This window comes from Bidens hawaiensis, unplaced genomic scaffold (assembly GCF_021521415.1).
Source record: "Bidens hawaiensis isolate Kalapana, Puna unplaced genomic scaffold, B.hawaiensis_p1.1 tig00011955_1, whole genome shotgun sequence".
NCBI lineage: Eukaryota > Viridiplantae > Streptophyta > Magnoliopsida > Asterales > Asteraceae > Bidens > Bidens hawaiensis.
The window spans coordinates 669,854-689,294 of NW_027491959.1; the positions used below are offsets into that span (position 1 = coordinate 669,854).

Consider the following 19,441-nt stretch of genomic DNA (forward strand, 5'->3'; position numbering starts at 1 on the left):
TTCACCACAAGTTTGAAATTGTTAAAAGAAAAAAAACACTAGCAATGTGAAGCATACAAGTTTCTACTTCATGTGCTATGCACAACATGTATGACATTTACACCGTAACAAGAAGCTACGAAATACACCATGTTAGCATCTACAACAACTGCACTAATCTGCACGATAGAACCGGATCATCTTTAGCACTGACACATGTTCCTGCAACATTTCTCCAGACTCAGGCTGGGGTGGAGGAAAGCAGAAGCCCGTCGAGCAATTTTCCAACACTTCAGAGCGTTTTGTATATTCTCTGTGCCCGTCACATGCTTTCATCTTATACTTGAACATCTCAGACAGAGAGACAGTTGGTTTCTCCAGCTCATCACCATCAATGTCTACACCAGTCCCCTGGCATTCTGGACAAAAAGGGGAATATATTTGCTTCTTCACCACCTCCTCCACACCTTTGGCACCACCCTTTTTCCTTCCACGTTTCTTCACTTTAGGACCCGCTAGTTGTTTTGTAGAAACTTCATACTCACAGAACAGCACCCAGTGAATCAAGCAGGAAATGTGAAATACATGAAACGCCCCATTAGAGTTTCTACTGCTGCAAACAATTCTACCAGTCTTCATGTTGACAAGTGTGGCCACATCTTTACCAGGAAGAATCTTGTGTTGACAGATGTCACACACTCGTTCTGAAGCTAAACGCCTATGCTCACGCATCTCTTTTCTCACTGTACGGTTGTTTATAACTCTCAGTTGCAAAGAGTCATCACCATCTTCCACACAAGATCCAGATTCATTGGTTGAGATCTTACTATCATCCTCTGGATCAGATAATGACTTCCTCTTCTTTCCTTTGTTACTTTCAGTAGATGATGGAAGCAAACTTGTTTTTACGCATCCCTTTTTTTTTTTTTTTTTTTAAACCAAAAACACACGACATGGTTACTCGGGATTGATCATCCCATTCAGCTCAACAAGGTTTTGAAATCTAGTTTTGTCAAACGCTTTCGTGAACAAGTCAGCGAAATTATCTAACGTGTCAACCTTTTCGAGCACAATCAGTTTCTTCTCAGCACAATCCTGTATAAAATGATGACGAATGTCAATATGTTTAGTTTTACTGTGCTTTACGGGATTGTTAGTTACTGAGATAGCAGCAATGTTATCAATGCAAATAGGAGTAAGTGAGAAATTCAGACCATAATCGCGCAACTGTTGATGAATCCAAAGAACCTAGGAGCAGCAGTTGGATGCTGCCATGTATTCTGCTTCACAGGTTGAAATTGCGACTGAGGTCTGCTTCTTGCATTGCCGCGACACAAGTCTGCCACCAAGAAACTGACATCCACCAGTTGTAGACTTCCGACTCTGATTGCACCCTCCATAATCAGAATCTGTGTAAGCGACTAGCTCCATGTCTCCTCCTCTCGAGTACCACAACCCCAGCTTCGGCTTGCCTTTGAGATACCGCAGTATCCTCTTTGCACCCTTCAAATGAGATTCTTTTGGGTTTGCCTGAAAGCGTGCACAAAGACAAACAGCAAACATTATATCAGGCCTAGAAGCAGTTAAGTACATTAAAGAACCTATAATTGCCCGATATTGGGTTGGTTCCACGTCTGCATCGTTGTCTGAACCAGCACCCAATTTGTGATTGACGCAGACTGGTGTATCATATGGAGTGCTGTCCTCCATCTTGAAACGTTTGAGAACATCATGGACATACTTCGTCTGATGAATGAACATCCCGTCTTTCTTCTGATCAACCTGCAATCCTAAAAAGAAAGTTAGTTCACCCATAGCACTCATTTCAAATCTCTTCTTCATGACGGCCTCAAACTCCTGACACATGGAGACTTTTGATGCAGCAAAGATAATGTCATCCACGTAGACTTGCACCAGCAGAAAGTCGCTACCCTTTCTCTTGAAGAATAATGTGCTATCAATTTTACCTCTTTCAAACTCATTCTCAAGCAAGTAATCTGATAACGTTGAGTACCAGGCACGAGGTGCCTGATGTAGTCCATATAGCGCTTTACTTAGCTTGAACACGTGATCGGGAAAGTCAGGTTCAGGAAAAAACCCGGAGGTTGCTCAACGTACACAACCTCATCGACTTTACCATTTAGGAACGCACTCTTCACATCCAACTGAAAGACTTTCATCTCCTTATGAGCAGCAAATGCCAAAAACAGCCGAATGGCTTCCAATCTTGCCACAGGAGCAAACACCTCATTGTAATCAATCCCCTCTTGCTGATTAAAGCCTTTAACAACCAGCCTCGCCTTGTTCCTGATAACAATCCCTTTCTCATCTCTCTTACATTTGAAGACCCATTTCGTGCCTATCGCTTGCACATTCTTCGGTTTTTCAACCAAATTCCATACTTCCATTTTCTTAAACTGAGCTAACTCCTCTTGCATGGCTTCGACCCACGAGCTGTCCTTAAGAGCCATTTGATAGTTCTTTGGTTCAATCTGGCTGATGAAGCAGGTGTACAAGCATTCATTGATAATGCCTGAATCTTTAATGCTTGTATAAACACAGGTGTGCTCATTCAAGCTTTGTCTTGTTTGTACACCGGCGGACAGATCACCTATCACATTCTCCAAAGGATGATCTTTGTGAATTCTCGTAGTCGGAACCGAACTGACATTCAGATTATCTTCCAAGTTCGAAGATAGCTCATCAATGGGTGATTGATGTTGAGAGTGAAACGGATTGATGAATTCCTCTTCAGTAGAGGCAGCTGGGGTATTGACAGCATTTGACGAGGAAGGCTGACATTCATCAAACTGTGGTCGTTGCACCAAAGTGTCTTCCTCATCACATATCATCTTTGTAGCAATTCTTTCCTCAACTTCTGCAAAATCCAAATAAGGCATGTTAAAGGATTTAAAAAGTCTATCATAGTCGAAAACCCCAGGGGGTCCCGTGCTTGGTTTTGGTGATTTGTAACTTGTGATATCAGTGTTACACACCACCTCAACCTTGCTGGTCGATGTATTAAAGACCCGTCTGTTGGGAGTCCCAACAACGTATCCGACTAAGATTCCTTCGTCGGCTACTTCACCAAATTTAGAATTGGTCTTTAATATCGAACATGGGGACCCGAATGGTTCAAGACCACTCAAGTTGGGCTTTCTCCCACGCATAAGTTCGTAACAGGTTTTATTTAATCTTTTAACAGTTAACACTCTATTAAGGATATAACAGGCTGTTGCAACAGCTTCAGCCCAGAACACCACGGGAAGTTTCGAATCAGCCAGCATGGTCCTGGCTCCTTCAATTAAAGTTCTGTTCTTCCTCTCAGCCACTCCATTTTGTTGCGGTGTATACGGTGCGCTGTATTGGTGTTCTATCCCCTTCTGTAGGCAGAAGATCTCCATCTCATAGTTCTTGAACTCAGTTCCATTGTAACTCCTGATGAATTTAACCCGTTTCCCCATGATATTCTCAACCTTGGTAATCAAATTCTTTACCATCTGCACTGTTTCATCCTTTGACTTCAGGAAATATACCCAGGAATGTCGAGAGAAATCATCAGTGACCACCAAGCAGTAAGATGTTCCTCCTAGACTTCTTACATTCACGGGACCAAAGAGATCCATGTGAAGTAATTCTAGAGTACTGACAATTGAATTGACCTTCTTGGTGTGATGGGATTTCTTGTGTTGCTTTCCCTTTTTGCATGATAAGCATTTGTCTTCAAAGTTGAAATTCTTCAAGGGAACACCCAGCACAAGCCCATTTTTGACAAGGAAGTTCATTTTCCGAAGATGAATGTGCCCCATTCTCCTATGCCACAACTCGGACTCCGATTCAGTTGCTTTTGACAGAAGACACGATTCTTCTGTGGCCATCTCAGTCGACCTCATATCCATGATATAAGTATTCTTCATTCTTGGAGCCTTCATAACAATCCAATCCTCTGGTATCTTGAAACCAAGATATAGCATGATCGCCTCATTCTTTGTAAAATGTACGGTGTATTCTTTGTCACAGATCTGCGAAACACTTAGCAGATTGTGCTTCAGTTCTTCAACAAAATTTACTTTTTCCAAAGTCATCTTTCCATTTGACACCGTCCCTATTCCTGTAATCCTTCCACCGCTCTCTCCTGCGAAACTCACTCTTCCTCCTTGAACAGGTTTCAAGTCGTGTAACAATTTCTTGTTACCCGTCATGTGCCGGGAACAGCCGCTATCCACAGCCCATTGATTGTTGGCAGCCCTGTTCAACTGTTCCTGCACGATTAAAGCAGATGATTAAAATCTGGGGACCCAAGACCGATTGGTCTTGGGTCGATACATTCCGTACCTTGGCTGTCCAAAGTTAGTATCATTATAATTTCTGTGAGTCCTAACAGGATACCTTGTTGTGGATTGACTATGAGGCCATCCAAACCTTCGTGAGTTAAAAGAATTATTACTTATGGTTTGGTTGTTAGCAGTGAAAAACTGAGATCTTTTTCTTTGAAAACCTGAATTAGACCAATTTCTTAGTTTTGATGGGTTTTCAGTTTTAACATTTCCGTAAGTTCTATTCTCAGTTCTCGAAGGCCTCACACCTCTGAATCTCTGCTTCAGAGGGCATTCAGCAACTAGGTGTCCTAATTGATTACATCTAAAACAACTCCTGTGTTCAACTTTATTATCAAAAGTTGTCTTAGATGTTGAGGCTGTATTACTGCCCATTTGTCTCACATAAGGTGGAACATACGGGTTTAGTGGAGACTTCTTTTCAGGTGTTTTATTTTTCCCTCCACTTTTTGGTAACACTTTCTCTTGTTTGGTCTCACTCGACTCGGAAGACTTGTCCGAGTTAGATGAGACCGGACTAGGCACAGAAATTTTAACACTAGTAACAGGCTTACTTGTTTCGCCTTTACTAACTTTTGGTTCTTTAATCGTTACTTTAACCGGAACTGTCTGACCATAGTCAACATCGACAGATTTCTGATTACTAGGGTCATAAGTGTAATTATGATTGAAAGGTGGTGGAACTTCATGATAACTAATTCCTCCCCTTTTAACTGGGGAACCTTGATCACTAACGAAGTGATCAAGTATAGCAGTGGAATTTCTGAATTTCTCAAGTTTCCTGTTAAGTTCCACCACTTTTACCTGGTGATCAGCTATCTGCTTATCCCTTTCAGCTATTAGTTTGGTTTTCTCTTCTAGTACTTCATAGCTAAGATCAATCATTTGAATTTTTTCAGCAAGCTTTGCTTTAAGACTTTTAATATCTTTTTCACTAGCTTTAATTTTTACTTTGTAACTATTTTCTCTCGCTTTAGTGAAATGATGATCTTCTTTTAAAGTTTTAAATTGCGCATCCAAACTAACAAACTGATCAGTTAAAGTTGTCAGTTGTTCAGACAGATGTTCACACTTAGTACAAGGGAGTTCGGTACTTACCTCGGAGAGCTGGTCTGCCACATCTGCCATGTAAGCTTCATTTTCGCCAGTTCCCTTCTCACTATCTGCAGTTTGGATGTTTGCCAAGTTGGCCTGTTCAAATACTTCTTCAACATGCAGATTCCAGTTGTACTCCTCGTTCTGTCTGGAAATCATGGCTCTATAGTCATTACCACTACCACTCTGCTGTGTAGATCTGTTTTGACTGCATTCTACACGTTCATTTTTGCACTCTTTTACAAAGTGGCCATTTTGCTGACAGTTGTAACAGCGAACCTTCGACTTATCAAACCCTGGCCTCTCACCGACAAACTTCCTGCCAGTCTTCTTCATGAACCTCTTAACCCTTCTTACAATCATAGCCATCTGCCATTGCAGATCCATCTCCTCCAGATCATCAGCATCGATCTGATCATAATCTTCATCCAAAATTGCAGGATCAACAATCTTACCCTGAATGTAATTCTCATACGAAGCAATAAAAGATGCATAGAGAGCAAACTGCTGTTCAGCAGATTTAACACTCATGGGCATCTTGGAGTAGTTTTTGTTTGACACACTTGAGGAAAAACTACTCTTGGTCGCTTGAGGTTGAGAAGCATTTGATCCTCCTGCTACAAAGCACACATCACCGTTCATGTTGAGAGATACATGCCCTTCGTGTGTTGAGTTAGCGCCTGACTCTCCCTTAGAGTAATAAGCAGATGATTCAGTTTTAGAACTTGATCCTGAGTTAACCTTTGCCCCATACATACCCGGATCTTGAACCTTATCGGTAGGTGTCTCCTTTCGTACCATGTTCAGTTCAAACGTTCTTAGCTTGTTAACTGCTGTCTCCAGGTCATAGTCAGCAAAGTCTTTGTCTTCTCTCATCAACACAGTATACATCTCCCATTTCGGTGGGAAAGCATCAAGAAGCTTTTCAACAATCTCATCTTCTTTGTAAGCAATTGAATAGTTGCTGAGTTCAGTCATCAGATGATAATATCTAGTGATGATATCATCAAGTGATTCATTTTTAGATACTTGAAGACCGAGAATTGGGTTTTTAGAAGTTTAATTTTTGACGCACGAATTCCCACGTTACCCTCAAACCGGTTATCAAGTGCTTCCCAAAGCTCTCTAGCAGTTTTATACTTTCGGAAGGTGTGAAGTATCTCTTGTGGAAGAGCCATTGTAATTGCTGCATGACCTTTGCTTTCGGCCTCATACATTTTCTTCTCTTCTTCTTCCATCTCTTTGTATTTCTTGATCTGATCACGACCCTCATACTCAGTAGTAGGTGGAATGTAACCAACTTGTATGCACACCCACATTTTTGCATCTTGGTACTTGACATACTGTTCAAAACGATCTTTCCACGCTACATAATCAGTTTTCTTAAGCATCTTCGGTGTCTTTGTAGCCGAACCCGCTTCTACTTCCATCTTTACCAGTTCGGTAATGTTTATCGAAGACATCTTTCACAAAACTCAAAGAAATCCGAAAATCAAAAATTTTATTTTCAAACAGCTCTGTAGGCGAAGTTGTGGATAACTTCGCTTAGGACTTAACTTCGCGTGAATTTGTAACTTCGCTCACTTTCTTAAATTCGCCGGATTGGCGAAGTTGAGAATAACTTCGCTTAAGTTGAGCGAACTTGGGAGGTAGGCGAAGTTGTGGGTAACTTCGCTTGAGATAAGCGAACTTGAAGAGGTAGGCGAAGTTGTGGATAACTTCGCTTAACCTTATATCTTCGCTGAAACCCTACTAACAGTGACAGCAACTTCGCCTGATGAACACGAACTTTCTGCAGATTATATTTCTGGGTTTTTCGAGGTGTGTGAAGGTGTTATGGGTTGTTTTTGAAGGTAGTGGGTGAGTAGGACACAAAAACTCAGAAAACTCGTCCCGCGATTAGTCGAACGGAACGATTTCTACACCCGCGTGATAATCCCGAACCACACAATCGAGCAAAAGCTCTGATACCAATTGTAGGTTCCCAGCCGGATCTACACGAGATATCGCGTTCTACGTAGGTGCGGAATCCCTACGTAAGACGTTACGAGTATAGAAAACAATACGAGCTAACACACGATACGATAACCAAACACACGTTGTATTCCAACCTTAAACACGTGATACTATGATCACTGAATACAAAACTCTCTGACTCGAATACACGAATAAACTCTCTAACTCTTGATTATTGTTTAACCTAAGCCGTAACAATCAGCTTATATAGACACGACAACTTCGCCTGGTATGTTCAGGCGAAGTTGTCCCTAACTTCGCTTGTCTAACAAGTTCGCCCATATAAGCGAACTTGTTAGCAACTTCGCTTACATACAAAACTCAAATATAACTAACACGATTACAGACACTCGACACTGAACTACTGACATCATGCACCAACAGTTTTCGTATATGCCTCCGGATAGGCGGTACCTCTTCGGTGCGGGAGCTTCGAGTTCCGGGACTACTCGGGGTGGCGATGCGGTAGGTATCTGTGGTTCCTTCCCATGAGCATGAGTCATCGGATCAGATGATGATGAGGATGGCGGCGTCGACATTCCTACAGGTAAGCCGTGTATGCGCGCGCGTATGAGTGAAAGAGGTAAAGAGAATAGATAACAAAGACTACACAAATCTATTCAGTGCGTATCATTATAGCTAATGGGTCGTCGCGGTTTTAGTCTAGTATGCATGCAGCTTCTAGTTCGCTATAACCAATGTCTCTGATACCAATCTGTCACACCCTCAAGATCCACTAACGGAGTTTTACCGTCAGAGGGTGTGAACTAACAGGATCGGAATCATTAGTTATAATCTAACCATAAAAACAAAGTTTCAAAACCATGAAAACGTTTACGAGTAATAAAATGCGGAAGCGTAAAAACCATAAAATAAATGTTGCGTCACGCAGGACGACTTAAAACCCAATGATAACAGTTTAAAATAAGTTTGCATAATTAAAATGTTTCAAGCAATGCATGTTCCTAAACCGCGCGCCCGCCTCGGCTACCTGAGAATAACATACTAACAGTGTCAACACAAGGTTGGTGAGTTCACAGTTTATATAAAATAAAGCGTTTAGCGTTTGCGTTCAGCGTTTTGCGTTACAGCGTTTTGCGTTACAGCATTTTTCGTTAAGCGTTACCAGATAGTGTTATTTCAATTATATATCTATAGGTAGCTAGCCTATAAAACAAGTATCACTAAGTGTTCGACACCGAAGCTGACTGTTTATCATTTGCCTTGCCACCAGGTCATCCAGACCATGGTATGTGTTTAGCCAAGATTACACCCACTCGACCTCCAGTCGAGTTTAGCGTTGGGTGGGGTTTGTCAAACCCAGTAGTACTACTCAACAATGACTCGCTATTATCCAATATTAAACGGTTCGATTTGAATGAAGGACTTTAGTTATTGCGTTTGCCACTTAGTCTTTACAAGTGATATATAATCTATATTAACAAAATCTTAAATGCGTTTCGGAGTATGTTATCTCCCCCAAGTGAAAAGCGTTTAAAAATTTTAAAAGGGGAAAGTGAAACTCACTGTTTGCGAAGTATTCCCAAAATAATTCACCAAGATGCGCGTCACAGAAAAACTCTCTCTAGCGTTCTAAAACAATAAAGAGATTCTTCTAAGTGTCGGAATATTATCGAGTCTCTAGACCCGGCACATAATACCTATGCACATAACATGTTTCGTGTTTCGTTTGTGAATCGTGTGTGACTCTAACCAATGTATTTGTGATACGTTACATGTGTAAGCAATTATATACATGGCATGTATTCATAAAGTACATCACTAGCAATTACTCCCCGTAAGGGCAATTTGGTCAACACATAACAATTAACTATCCATTATCCCCCATGAGGGCAATTTGGTCAAATCATGACAATCAATTAGCAATTATTCCCCGCAAGGGCAATTTGGTCAAAACATAACAATTATATAGCAAGTATCATGTTTCATGCATTTTCACAAAATTCAGCAGCTAGTTTCACCGAGACAGAATTCTACCTGAAAAACTAGCCTATTTCACCGATCATAGCATCACAATTAATTTACCAAAAATCATCACAAGAGCATATATGTCTTAGGTTTCCAGAACATATTTTATTATATTTTTATTCCACATAGGTTTCTCACAATCATCAAATCATTACAGCAAACTCATAACAGTCAAATTCATGCGCAACAGAATGTTATTTGAAATTCCCGTTAAACGAAAAATCCAATAAATGCAAGACCACTTGGGTTAGGTTTCTAACTCAGTAAGTCAACTTCCAGAAGTGGAACCAACCAAATTGGTCTCGTAGTTCATGAGATATAACATTTACAAAACAACCTAACAGCAGGTCTAACAGCTCAGCTTTGCACAACGTTTTTGTAAAATCATAAAAGTTAACCTTTACTTGTCCAAAAATTACAAGTTTATATTCTTTAGAAACTAGACTCAAACTAGTTTACTGTAGTATCAATAATCCCAACCAATTTTCAGATTTACACTTCGTTACAGTCACTTAAACATCAATAACACAATCTGTCCAGAAACTGTTTGCATCCAAACTCAACATATTAACTATCTATGGATCATCATACATTCATATAACACTCTAGACTCCATAAAAACTATCCATGCACATCAATTTCACATTACATACATGATTAGGGTTTTTGTTTGAACTCAAATCAAAGACACAACAATTAACATGTAACAATATCCAATCTAGTTATCAAATCATCATCAAATCAACAACAATCATATTAATTACATACACACATAAAATCGGCTATTAAGGTTTTCAATTAACCCGTTAAACATTAAAATCAAGTATAGAGGATGCATAGGATAGTCGATTATACCTTCCTAGCACCTTAATCTTCAATCAAGAGCTTGAGATTGAGTGTATGTATGTGTATATAGGTGACGGCAGCCAAGGAGCCAAGGGGGGTGGGTTTCCGATCGGGATTGTGTGGGGAATAATAATAATAAGTTAGGGTTTGTTATTATTATTATTTATAAAAATACCATGTTACACTTTGGCCCCTCCACTTCTAAGTATTACTTATCTAGCTTAACTAACTTGTTTACATCTTGAGTTAGTGTTTATAACGATGTTATCAAGCGAACTTGTGTACAACTTAAACGTTTATCTAACTTGGTTCGTTTTGTGCAGATATGGCTGCTGTTGGAGGTGCAGGTGATGACGGTGATGATCAAAGACAGTTCTTTCCAGCCCATAACCAGTTCATAACACTTAACCCAGATGCAAAGGGCGTGGAAGACTACAGGGAGATAATCACTTTTCTCCTGCGCTCAAGGATTTATCATGCAGTAACAACTACCCTGCCTATTTCGCTGCCGAACATTGAAGACTTTTGGCAGACGGTAGAGTATGATTGCCGGGTTGAGCCCCCGGTGATGCGAGCCACCGTTAATGGTCAAGTTGTTCAGTTTTCCTCTGAACATATACGGGTGGCGTTGCAATTTGGAGAAGAAACAAGAGATGACCCAACGGAGTTTGTTGCTCCTTTTCGTGATGGCGCGTTCCTACGGATGGGGTATTCAGGTCTCTTAGGGGATACACAGCGAAGGAAAGGATTTTTATTAGACCAGTGGCGCTTCCTAATGCACGTCATGATAGTATGTATGTCAGGACGGAAGGCGGGCACTGATGGAATGGGTGCGATGATGCAGTCTGCTATGACTGCCCTGACTTACAATAAAAGATATTCTTTTAGTCAGATGATCTTTTACGAGATCGATCGTCAGAGGAGGGCTATGGCGCGTGAGCGGTTTACAATGTATCCACGATTCCTACAGATGATTTTAAATCATGTGGCTCCGTCGCTACCTCAAAGACGCCCTATTCGATACGTGGAATGTGTGACGAAACGTATCTTTGCTCAGTGTCGCACTTCCAGCGCACGAAGCAAGCCTGAGCTGCGTCCCAGGCATACTCCGCTTTTTGGGTATCTTATAAACCCGGAGTATGTGCTTGCGGCAGGGGACGAGTTTAGGGACCCAAGACAACAACAGGCAGCAGCACCCCAGGCTGTATCAGCTGCGCCTGCTGTATCTACTGCTGTATCTGCTGCTGTGCCAGCTTCTGAGATTGATCTTGACGCCATGTTCGGCGAGCAAGGGTTGTTTGATATGGACCGATTTGATCCACATGAGAATATTCCTGTATCGTGTCCACAAGCTGATTTTGATGATGTGATGGAAGAGGCAAGATAGATGATGGTAACACATGAGAGAACGGTTGGGAAACAGAAGAGAATTGTTGACGATGACGACGAGGAAGATGATGAAGAAGAAGCTGTGCGGCTGGTAAGAAAGCGTTCACGTAGGGAAACGACAGGTATGGGTGTGGGAGCCGGAGAGACTTCAAGGTTTGCACGTTTTGCTCCACCTGCCTTGTCTGGTATGTCCCTTGTTCCTACCTCTGTGCAGGTATCGAGTACAAGCGCTACGGTTGTTCCCGTAGTGGCTACATCGTCGGCTGACATTCCATCGGTCACGGCCGTCCAGACGTCGGCTCCAGCAATTGTGTCTCTACCACCTCCAACGTTTACTCCATCGGTGGTAGTAGCACGATTTGTTGAGTCTACGGTCACCACTACTGCAGGAGTATCGGGTACGGTACCACCTGCGGACACGCCCTCTTCAGACTCGGAACGGATAGCTTCACTAGAGCGGATTGTAGCTGAGCAGTCAAAGACTATTCAAAGCCTAGTGGAAGCAAATCAACTGCAGGCATCCCTCCTGGCTGAGCACGGTAAAATAATAGATGCCTTGAAGGTGTTCTTGGCATCTCAGGGGGAGATGAGCTGTAGAGGTGATGAGTTGAGGACCAAACGTCGAGAAGACCGAGACGATGATCCCAATGCACCGGAAGGTGCAGGTGGTGAGCTGCCAAGAACTTCTCAAGCTCTTGGGGCTTCCACAGCTGAGGGGGAGTCTACCGAAGCGGCTGGTGGTGATGATGTAGTGATGGTGGAGGATGACGTGATCGATGCGCTGAAAGAACTTGATGATGACATGTTCAGCGACGATGTGTTATTTGATGAAGATGTTCTGCCAATCAGTGAGATTGAAAAGATTGGTGCAGAAATTGTGGTAGAAGATGTGATAGAAGAAGGGGAGATTGTTGAAGAAAATGTCGAGCACGAGATCCCTGAGGTTGAGAAAGCCGATGTGAGGGCTGAGATGGATGAGACTACTGAGTGGGAGGAGCAGCCTAGGTGGAAGGAAGGCTGTGCTCATTGGTTTATCAAGACCAAGAAGCCTGCTGTTCCAGCCATGTTTAAGAAGAGCTATAACATTAAAGGCTATGCTGAGGCGAAGAAGGGAATCATCTGTTGGATTTATGATGAACAGATCAAGTTATTTGTGGTAAAACGTTATGATGGCATTCAATACTTCAGGAGAATGTTGAGATCTTTCAACACGTTGCCGGAATGCGAGGTGAAAGATTTGGGCAGATTAGGCCTGATAAACAGAAGTGACAACAATATGGCGAGAATGATTGAGAAGATTGTGTGGAAAGAAGGCGTAAAAGATAAAAAGTTTGAACTTCTGAAGCCTCAGAAAGGGAAGTTAGTGGAAGATACAGAGAGGGGATTGAGAGCAGATGGCAAGCCATGGATGGTGATGAAGTACAAGCCGATCCGATGCATCAAGGAGGTTCCAATGAAGAATATGCCTCAAGATGTGTTGAAGAATCTAAAATGGTTGTACGTTGATTGCCAGACTGCTGAAGCCGTGATGGAAGACGAAGATGAACAAGAAGTGCTGAGGGTGTATGACCCGATGCATCTTGTTAACTTATCGAAAGCTGATTTGCAAGCGTTGAACGAAAAGAAGATATTCTATATTCCTGCTGGGAAGGATGAAGCAAGGAAATATCAGCGAGTAGTCACGGTGTGTGTTAGAGAAGGAGTGCACGCATGAAGATACAGGATTACAAGACAAGAGCTGAAAGATCAAGATATGAAGCTACTGCCAAGGGGGAGTCTGTTGGTACATAGATGTCAGTAGTTCATATGTATAAAGTCTGTAATCGAGTCTGTAATATTGATTATGTAATTGTTTGTGTAACAGCGAAGTTGTTGACAAGTTCGCTTAGGCGAACTTGTTAACCGAGCGAAGTTGTTGACAAGTTCGCTTAGGCGAACTTGTTCAACGAGCGAAGTTATTGACAACTTCGCCTGAGGCGAAGTTGTCGTGTATTTAAGTAACCTACGGGTTACTGTTTAAGGTTCGGTTTTTTAGAGAGTTTGTTTCAGAGTTCGATATAGCTGTGATCATTTCACGTGTCTAGTGTCTGTAATAGACGTGGTTCGAGTTATAATATAACGTGGTTTCGTTTGTATCGTGTGTTCGTGTTTTACGTATTCTACGCTCGTATCTACCCACGCAGGGATTCCGCACCTGCGTAGATAGCGATATCCCATGTACGATCCGTCCAGGAACCTACAGGATAGTCGATTATACCTTCCTAGCACCTTAATCTTCAATCAAGAGCTTGAGATTGAGTGTATGTATGTGTATATAGGTGACGGCAGCCAAGGAGCCAGGGGGTGGGTTTCCGATCGGGATTGTTTCGGGAATAATAATAATAAGTTAGGGTTTATTATTATTATTTATAAAAATACCATGTTACACTTTGGCCCCTTCACTTCTAAGTATTACTTATCTAGCTTAACTAACTTGTTTACATCTTGAGTTAGTGTTTATAACGATGTTATCACACAACACATAAGTCTAACACATAATTATCACAATTACTGTTTTGACGTTTTTCGTTTATTCACCAATCGTTTGCGTCAACTCGTTTGCGTTTCGGTGCAATTCCCGAAAGACTACACATGTAGTAAGTGTTAAGCGTCATTTAAACCCTAGTTTAAATGTAATGAGGTGTGCGTTATAGATTCAGTGATCTTAAGTTTGAATTGACGGAGTTGAGTTAACGGAGTTAACCTGAAATTGACGATTGTCACACATATGTAAGGATCCAGACAAACGTATACTACAGCCTGAGGGCTAGGCTTTTACTCTTATTCATAATGTTTCCAACACCGTCCTTGCGTATTCTTTCTTGCTATCTCGCACCTATAGTACGGGTATAACTTTTATTAGTCGGATATACAATCCGGCTTAAGACCTTTAGTCTTATTACCTCGATGAACCTTTAGTTCATTTCTTTTACTTTAAAACCTTTAGTTTTAAAAGCAATATTTATAAACCTTTAGTTTATTATAAAAACCCGACGTTTCTTCTTTTCTAAGAAACGTATTCTTTTTCTTTTATCATATAAGAATATCATTATTACTTATATAATATTCATAACAAAGAATTATATTATTCACACACACACACATATATATATATATATACACTTCCATATTTCTTTATTTTCTTTTCTTTGTTATATAATTTCTTTCCATAAACATCGAGTATAATTCCGACTTAGGGCATAAAGCCTTTATAATATTTTATTATTATTTTAGTCGAGTAGTAAGCCTTACCTTTCCTCGGCTTATAATTCCCTAGATACTCGAGCAGCACTTCTATGCCGCTTAGTCCTTTCAACACTCGCCTTGATCGCCACTTCACTTCGGCACGCAAATCGAGACACCCAATCTTCTCGGCATGCACTTCGAGGTGATCGTCGGGTTGTAAAAACGACACCACCTTCTTGCTCGGAACTTCGTCGTGGAGTGGTACGAATATCGAAGTATGGCACGTTTATCGAGGAATCGGGGCACGGTTTTCGAGGTGGATCGTTGGCACGAATTTCGAGGCTTAGAGAGATGCTTAGAGAGAGAGTTGTAAACTGATTTAGGTGTGGTTTATGAAGACCCCGGACATGCTATCTATAGGCAAAATTTTGGATCCTATCGCGATACGCGATAGGCTTCTGGTCACCCATCGCGTAGCGCGATGTAGCTTCGCACAGTTACAACGTAGGTCTGCCACGTGTTGCTACGTGGCAGACGGTGTGCCACGTGTTAACACGTGGCAGACGATGTACCACGTGTTGCCACGTGTCGAGAAACGTGGCGAGAGGGGTGCCACGTGTGGACGCGTGGCAGTCTTGTGCCAGAGGTGTCGGGACACGTCACCGCGATACGCGAAGACGTAGGTTCAACCAGCGAACGCGTATTGCTGTTGACCCTTCCAAAAGGTTTGACCAAGCCACTTCACGATACGCGATGGGTTGTCCTTTGTCCCCATCGCGTAGTGCGATAGGACAGAAAATAGAATTTTCATTTTTAACCTTGGAGTTTGGATTTGGCAGAATTAGTCCTTTAACTTTCGAAAGTTGACATTTTTGGCCCGAAATTTCCGTGATGTTACATCCTCTCCACCTTGAAATAAATCTCGTCCTCGAGATTGCTTCACGAGAATAAGTGGGGGTACTTCTTTCTCATTTCAGACTCGAGTTCCCAAGTATACTCAGGTCCTCGTCGGGAATCCTATTTTACTTTCACTATCTTCAATGTTCGTCTTTTGAGTTTCTTTAATTTTGAATCTTCGATTTGGATTGGGCGTTCAACAAATTTTAAGTTTTCGTTGATCTCAACATCTTTTAGCGGCATCAAGAGAGATTCATCGGCTAAACATTAACGCGGATTCGAGACATGGAATACATCGTGTATCCCTTGCATTTCCACGGGTAGTCGCAATCGATATGCGATGGTACCAACTCGTTCAAGTACCTCGAAGGGTCCAACGAATCGAGGACTTAACTTTCCTCTCTTTCCGAAGCGAACTACGCCTTTCCATGGCGAGACTTTCAAAAGAACTTTATCACTGACATTGAATTCTAACGGCTTACGACGGACATCGGCGTAACTCTTTTGGCGATCACGTGCCGTCTTAAGTCATTCGCAGATTTGGATAACTTTGTCGGTGGTTTCTTGGACTACCTCGGGTCCAAATAATTGATTATCTCCAGTTTCAGACCAACACACGGGCGTTCTACACTTTCGACCATACAACGCCTCGAACAGTGCGGCTTGAATACTTGCATGATAACTATTGTTATATGAAAATTCCATTAGGGATAAGTGGTCATCCCAACATCCACCTAAGTCTATCACGCAAGCTCAGAGCATGTCTTCCAACGTTTGAATTGTTCTTTCGCTTTGCCCATCGGTTTGCGGATGATAGGCAGTGCTGAGGTTTAACTTCGTACCTAGCGCTTGTTGGAAGCTTTTCCAGAAATGAGACGTGAAACGACTGTGTCGATCAGAAATAATGGACAACGGTACCCCATGTAGGACCACAATATTTTTAACATAGATACGAGCTAATTTGTCCATTGAGTAAGACTCATTGATGGGTATGAAGTGTGCAGACTTTGTTAATCGATCCACAATTACCCATATTGCATTATGTTGTCGAGTCGTTTTAGGGAGTTTGGTAATGAAATCCATGGTAATCAACTCCCACTTCCATACGGGAAGGTCGGGTTGCTGAAGCAATCCCGAAGGCTTTTGGTGCTCATCCTTGACTTTTAAACACGTCAAACATTTCGCCACATGCGAAGCGACATCTCTCTTCATTCCATTCCACCAATAGTTCTCCTTAAGGTTATGATACATTTTGTCTCTCCCGGGATGCATCGTATATTTAGACTTATGGGATTCGTTTAATATCTTCTCACGCAATCCTCCAACAATTGGTACCCAAATTCGGTTTCCCATTCTAAGAATGCCATCATCACCTTTGACTAACGAGTCAATGGTGCCATTATGTTTTTCATCAGAGATTTGATTCTCGTTGATTGCTTGAATGTGAGCGGACTTGATTTGGTCAACAAGATCGATTTGAAGTTCTAGCCTTAACGCTCGGACTCTTTTCGGTTTTTCGTGCTCTTTACGACTTAAGGCGTCAGCCACAACGTTGGCCTTACCTTCATGATAAACTATTTTGCAGTCATAGTCGTTGAGAGTCTCCATCCAGCGTCGTTGGCGCATGTTGAGCTCCTTTTGATCAAAGATGTGCTTTAAGCTCTTATGATCAGTGTACACGGTAATCTTACTCCATAGAGATAGTGCCTCCATATCTTAAGTGCGAATATTATGGCGCATAACTCTAGATCGTGAGTCGTATAATCCTTCTCGTGCACCTTGAGTTGACGAGAGGCGTAAGCGATTACTTTCTTTCGTTGCATCAATACGCATCCCAATCCGGAATGGGACGCATCGCAAAAGACGACGAAGTCTTCAATACCTTCTGGAAAGGCCAGTATGGGAGCTTGGGTAAGCCTTTGTTTGAGTATATCGAACGCCTCTTGTTGCCTTGTTCCCCATTTATATTTGACGTTCTTTCGAGTCAATGAGGTTAGGGGAACAGCGATTCGTGAAAAGTTCTCAATGAACCTTCGATAATAGCCGGCCAATCCCAAGAAGCTTCGGATCTCGGTTGGCGACATTGGGATCTCCCACTTCGAGATAGCTTCAATCTTATGACGTGGTGTTGGTTTATTGAATTGAAACTTAAACTGTTATTAAGGAAGTTCATTTAAATTTTTAAATCCTAATAAAATCAATAATATTCTAAGGATTTAATAACAAAAACAGGGATAAAATACCAAGATAAGTAATAAAAAGTTGTTATAATAATATTAAAGTGCAGGATAAGATGATTCAGGTGTCACACAAAACGGAGCCCATCCACCTGAATCATCTGATTGTTCAAAAGGTGAAATAAACGATAGTTTGGGCTTCGTCCTGAACCATGATCCCTCCACCCAAACCATTATCCAAGCATATTATATTGTTCATACACAACCAAAATAGAAAATGTTCGAACCTACAACCAACGGAAACACATCAAACAACCTGAAAACCAGGCTCAAGCCTTGTCATCATCACCCTGATCGCCCGCCTTCTTTTCTGCTTCTGCAACCTCATTAGCACTTGTCTCCTTTATCACCTCAGAAGTACATGCAGCCTAGACTTCTTCAACCTTTTCACCCCTCAACATCTTCAGCTTCTTTGCCCAAGCTTCGAAATTCCAGGAATCCATCACATAGCCCTTTGCTTGCACCTCCCCTGACATCTTGAGCATTGACTCCAGGATAATTGTAGCCGCAGACCTCTTGGCATATTCAATAAGTTCGGCTTTCTCCAACTCGAATGAGGCTTTAAGATCCACAATCTCTTTTTCCTTCTTTCTGTGAAGCTTGATCCTTGTGTCTGCTGCGTGTTGGAGATCTGTAATCTTGCTTTCAGCCTCTCTCAAAGCCAATTCATCATCTTGGAGCCTTAGTTGGTAATTTTCAATTCCCTGTTATCCTCAGGTTAACATAAATTTTGCATATTATTATTCTCAGGATAAATAAGGATACTTACTGTTTCAAGAAGACTGGCAAGAGCTTGTAATTTCTCTCCGGCTTCGGCATTGCTCATATCAGCAAAAGGTTCAGTCTTGGCTGAGGTAGTAGCCTTCCTTTTCTTCTGGGCAGCACTCTTTTGGCGAGTAGTTGGAATCCTCGGCTTTGAGGTGAGAGTTTTGGAGTGCACCTGTTCCACCAAAGTTTTGTCATCAATGAAGTCATCCAAGTCGATCAAGCTGAAGGAAGATTTTGATTTCGGCATTTCTATGCAACAATTTATCAAGTTATTATCTGTCACACCCCCATCTTAGGCCTAGGCGTGTGACTCGTTAGTTGGTACCACATTTGTAAATAAATCAGAGTTGCGATTGTTAGCGGAAGACTTTAAAATATAAGGGTTAAAGTTGTAAAATATTTACATTACAAAAGTCGAGACAAAAGTTCTCGATTGGATTTACTTGTTTATAAGTTTCACAAAAACATCATATTTTATATTTAAACAAAATTATCCGAGCCATCGGATTGTTGAGCCTTCGTCCTTTAGCTCTAATCTTGGTTACCTGCAAAAGGTTATAAAAATACGCCAGCAACGAATGCTGGTGAATATGCTGACGCGAAAATATTTTCTTTTACGTTGCTACCCCTCGAGGGTTACGCGTGCCTCGGCCCATCTTGGCT

The 19,441-nt window shown here is 41.7% G+C and overlaps 1 protein-coding gene across 1 annotated transcript; it reads right to left on the reverse strand.

The window, feature by feature from the left end:
* Positions 1-153: 153 nt before the first annotated feature.
* Positions 154-18,338, reverse strand: LOC143539626 (uncharacterized). Its single transcript, XM_077032891.1, has 2 exons — positions 18,267-18,338; positions 154-894 (listed from the first exon to the last, which is right to left on the reverse strand). The coding sequence occupies exons 1-2, from the start codon at positions 18,336-18,338 to the stop codon at positions 154-156; spliced, it is 813 nt and encodes a 270-aa protein (XP_076889006.1).
* Between the last annotated feature and the right edge of the window lie 1,103 nt (positions 18,339-19,441).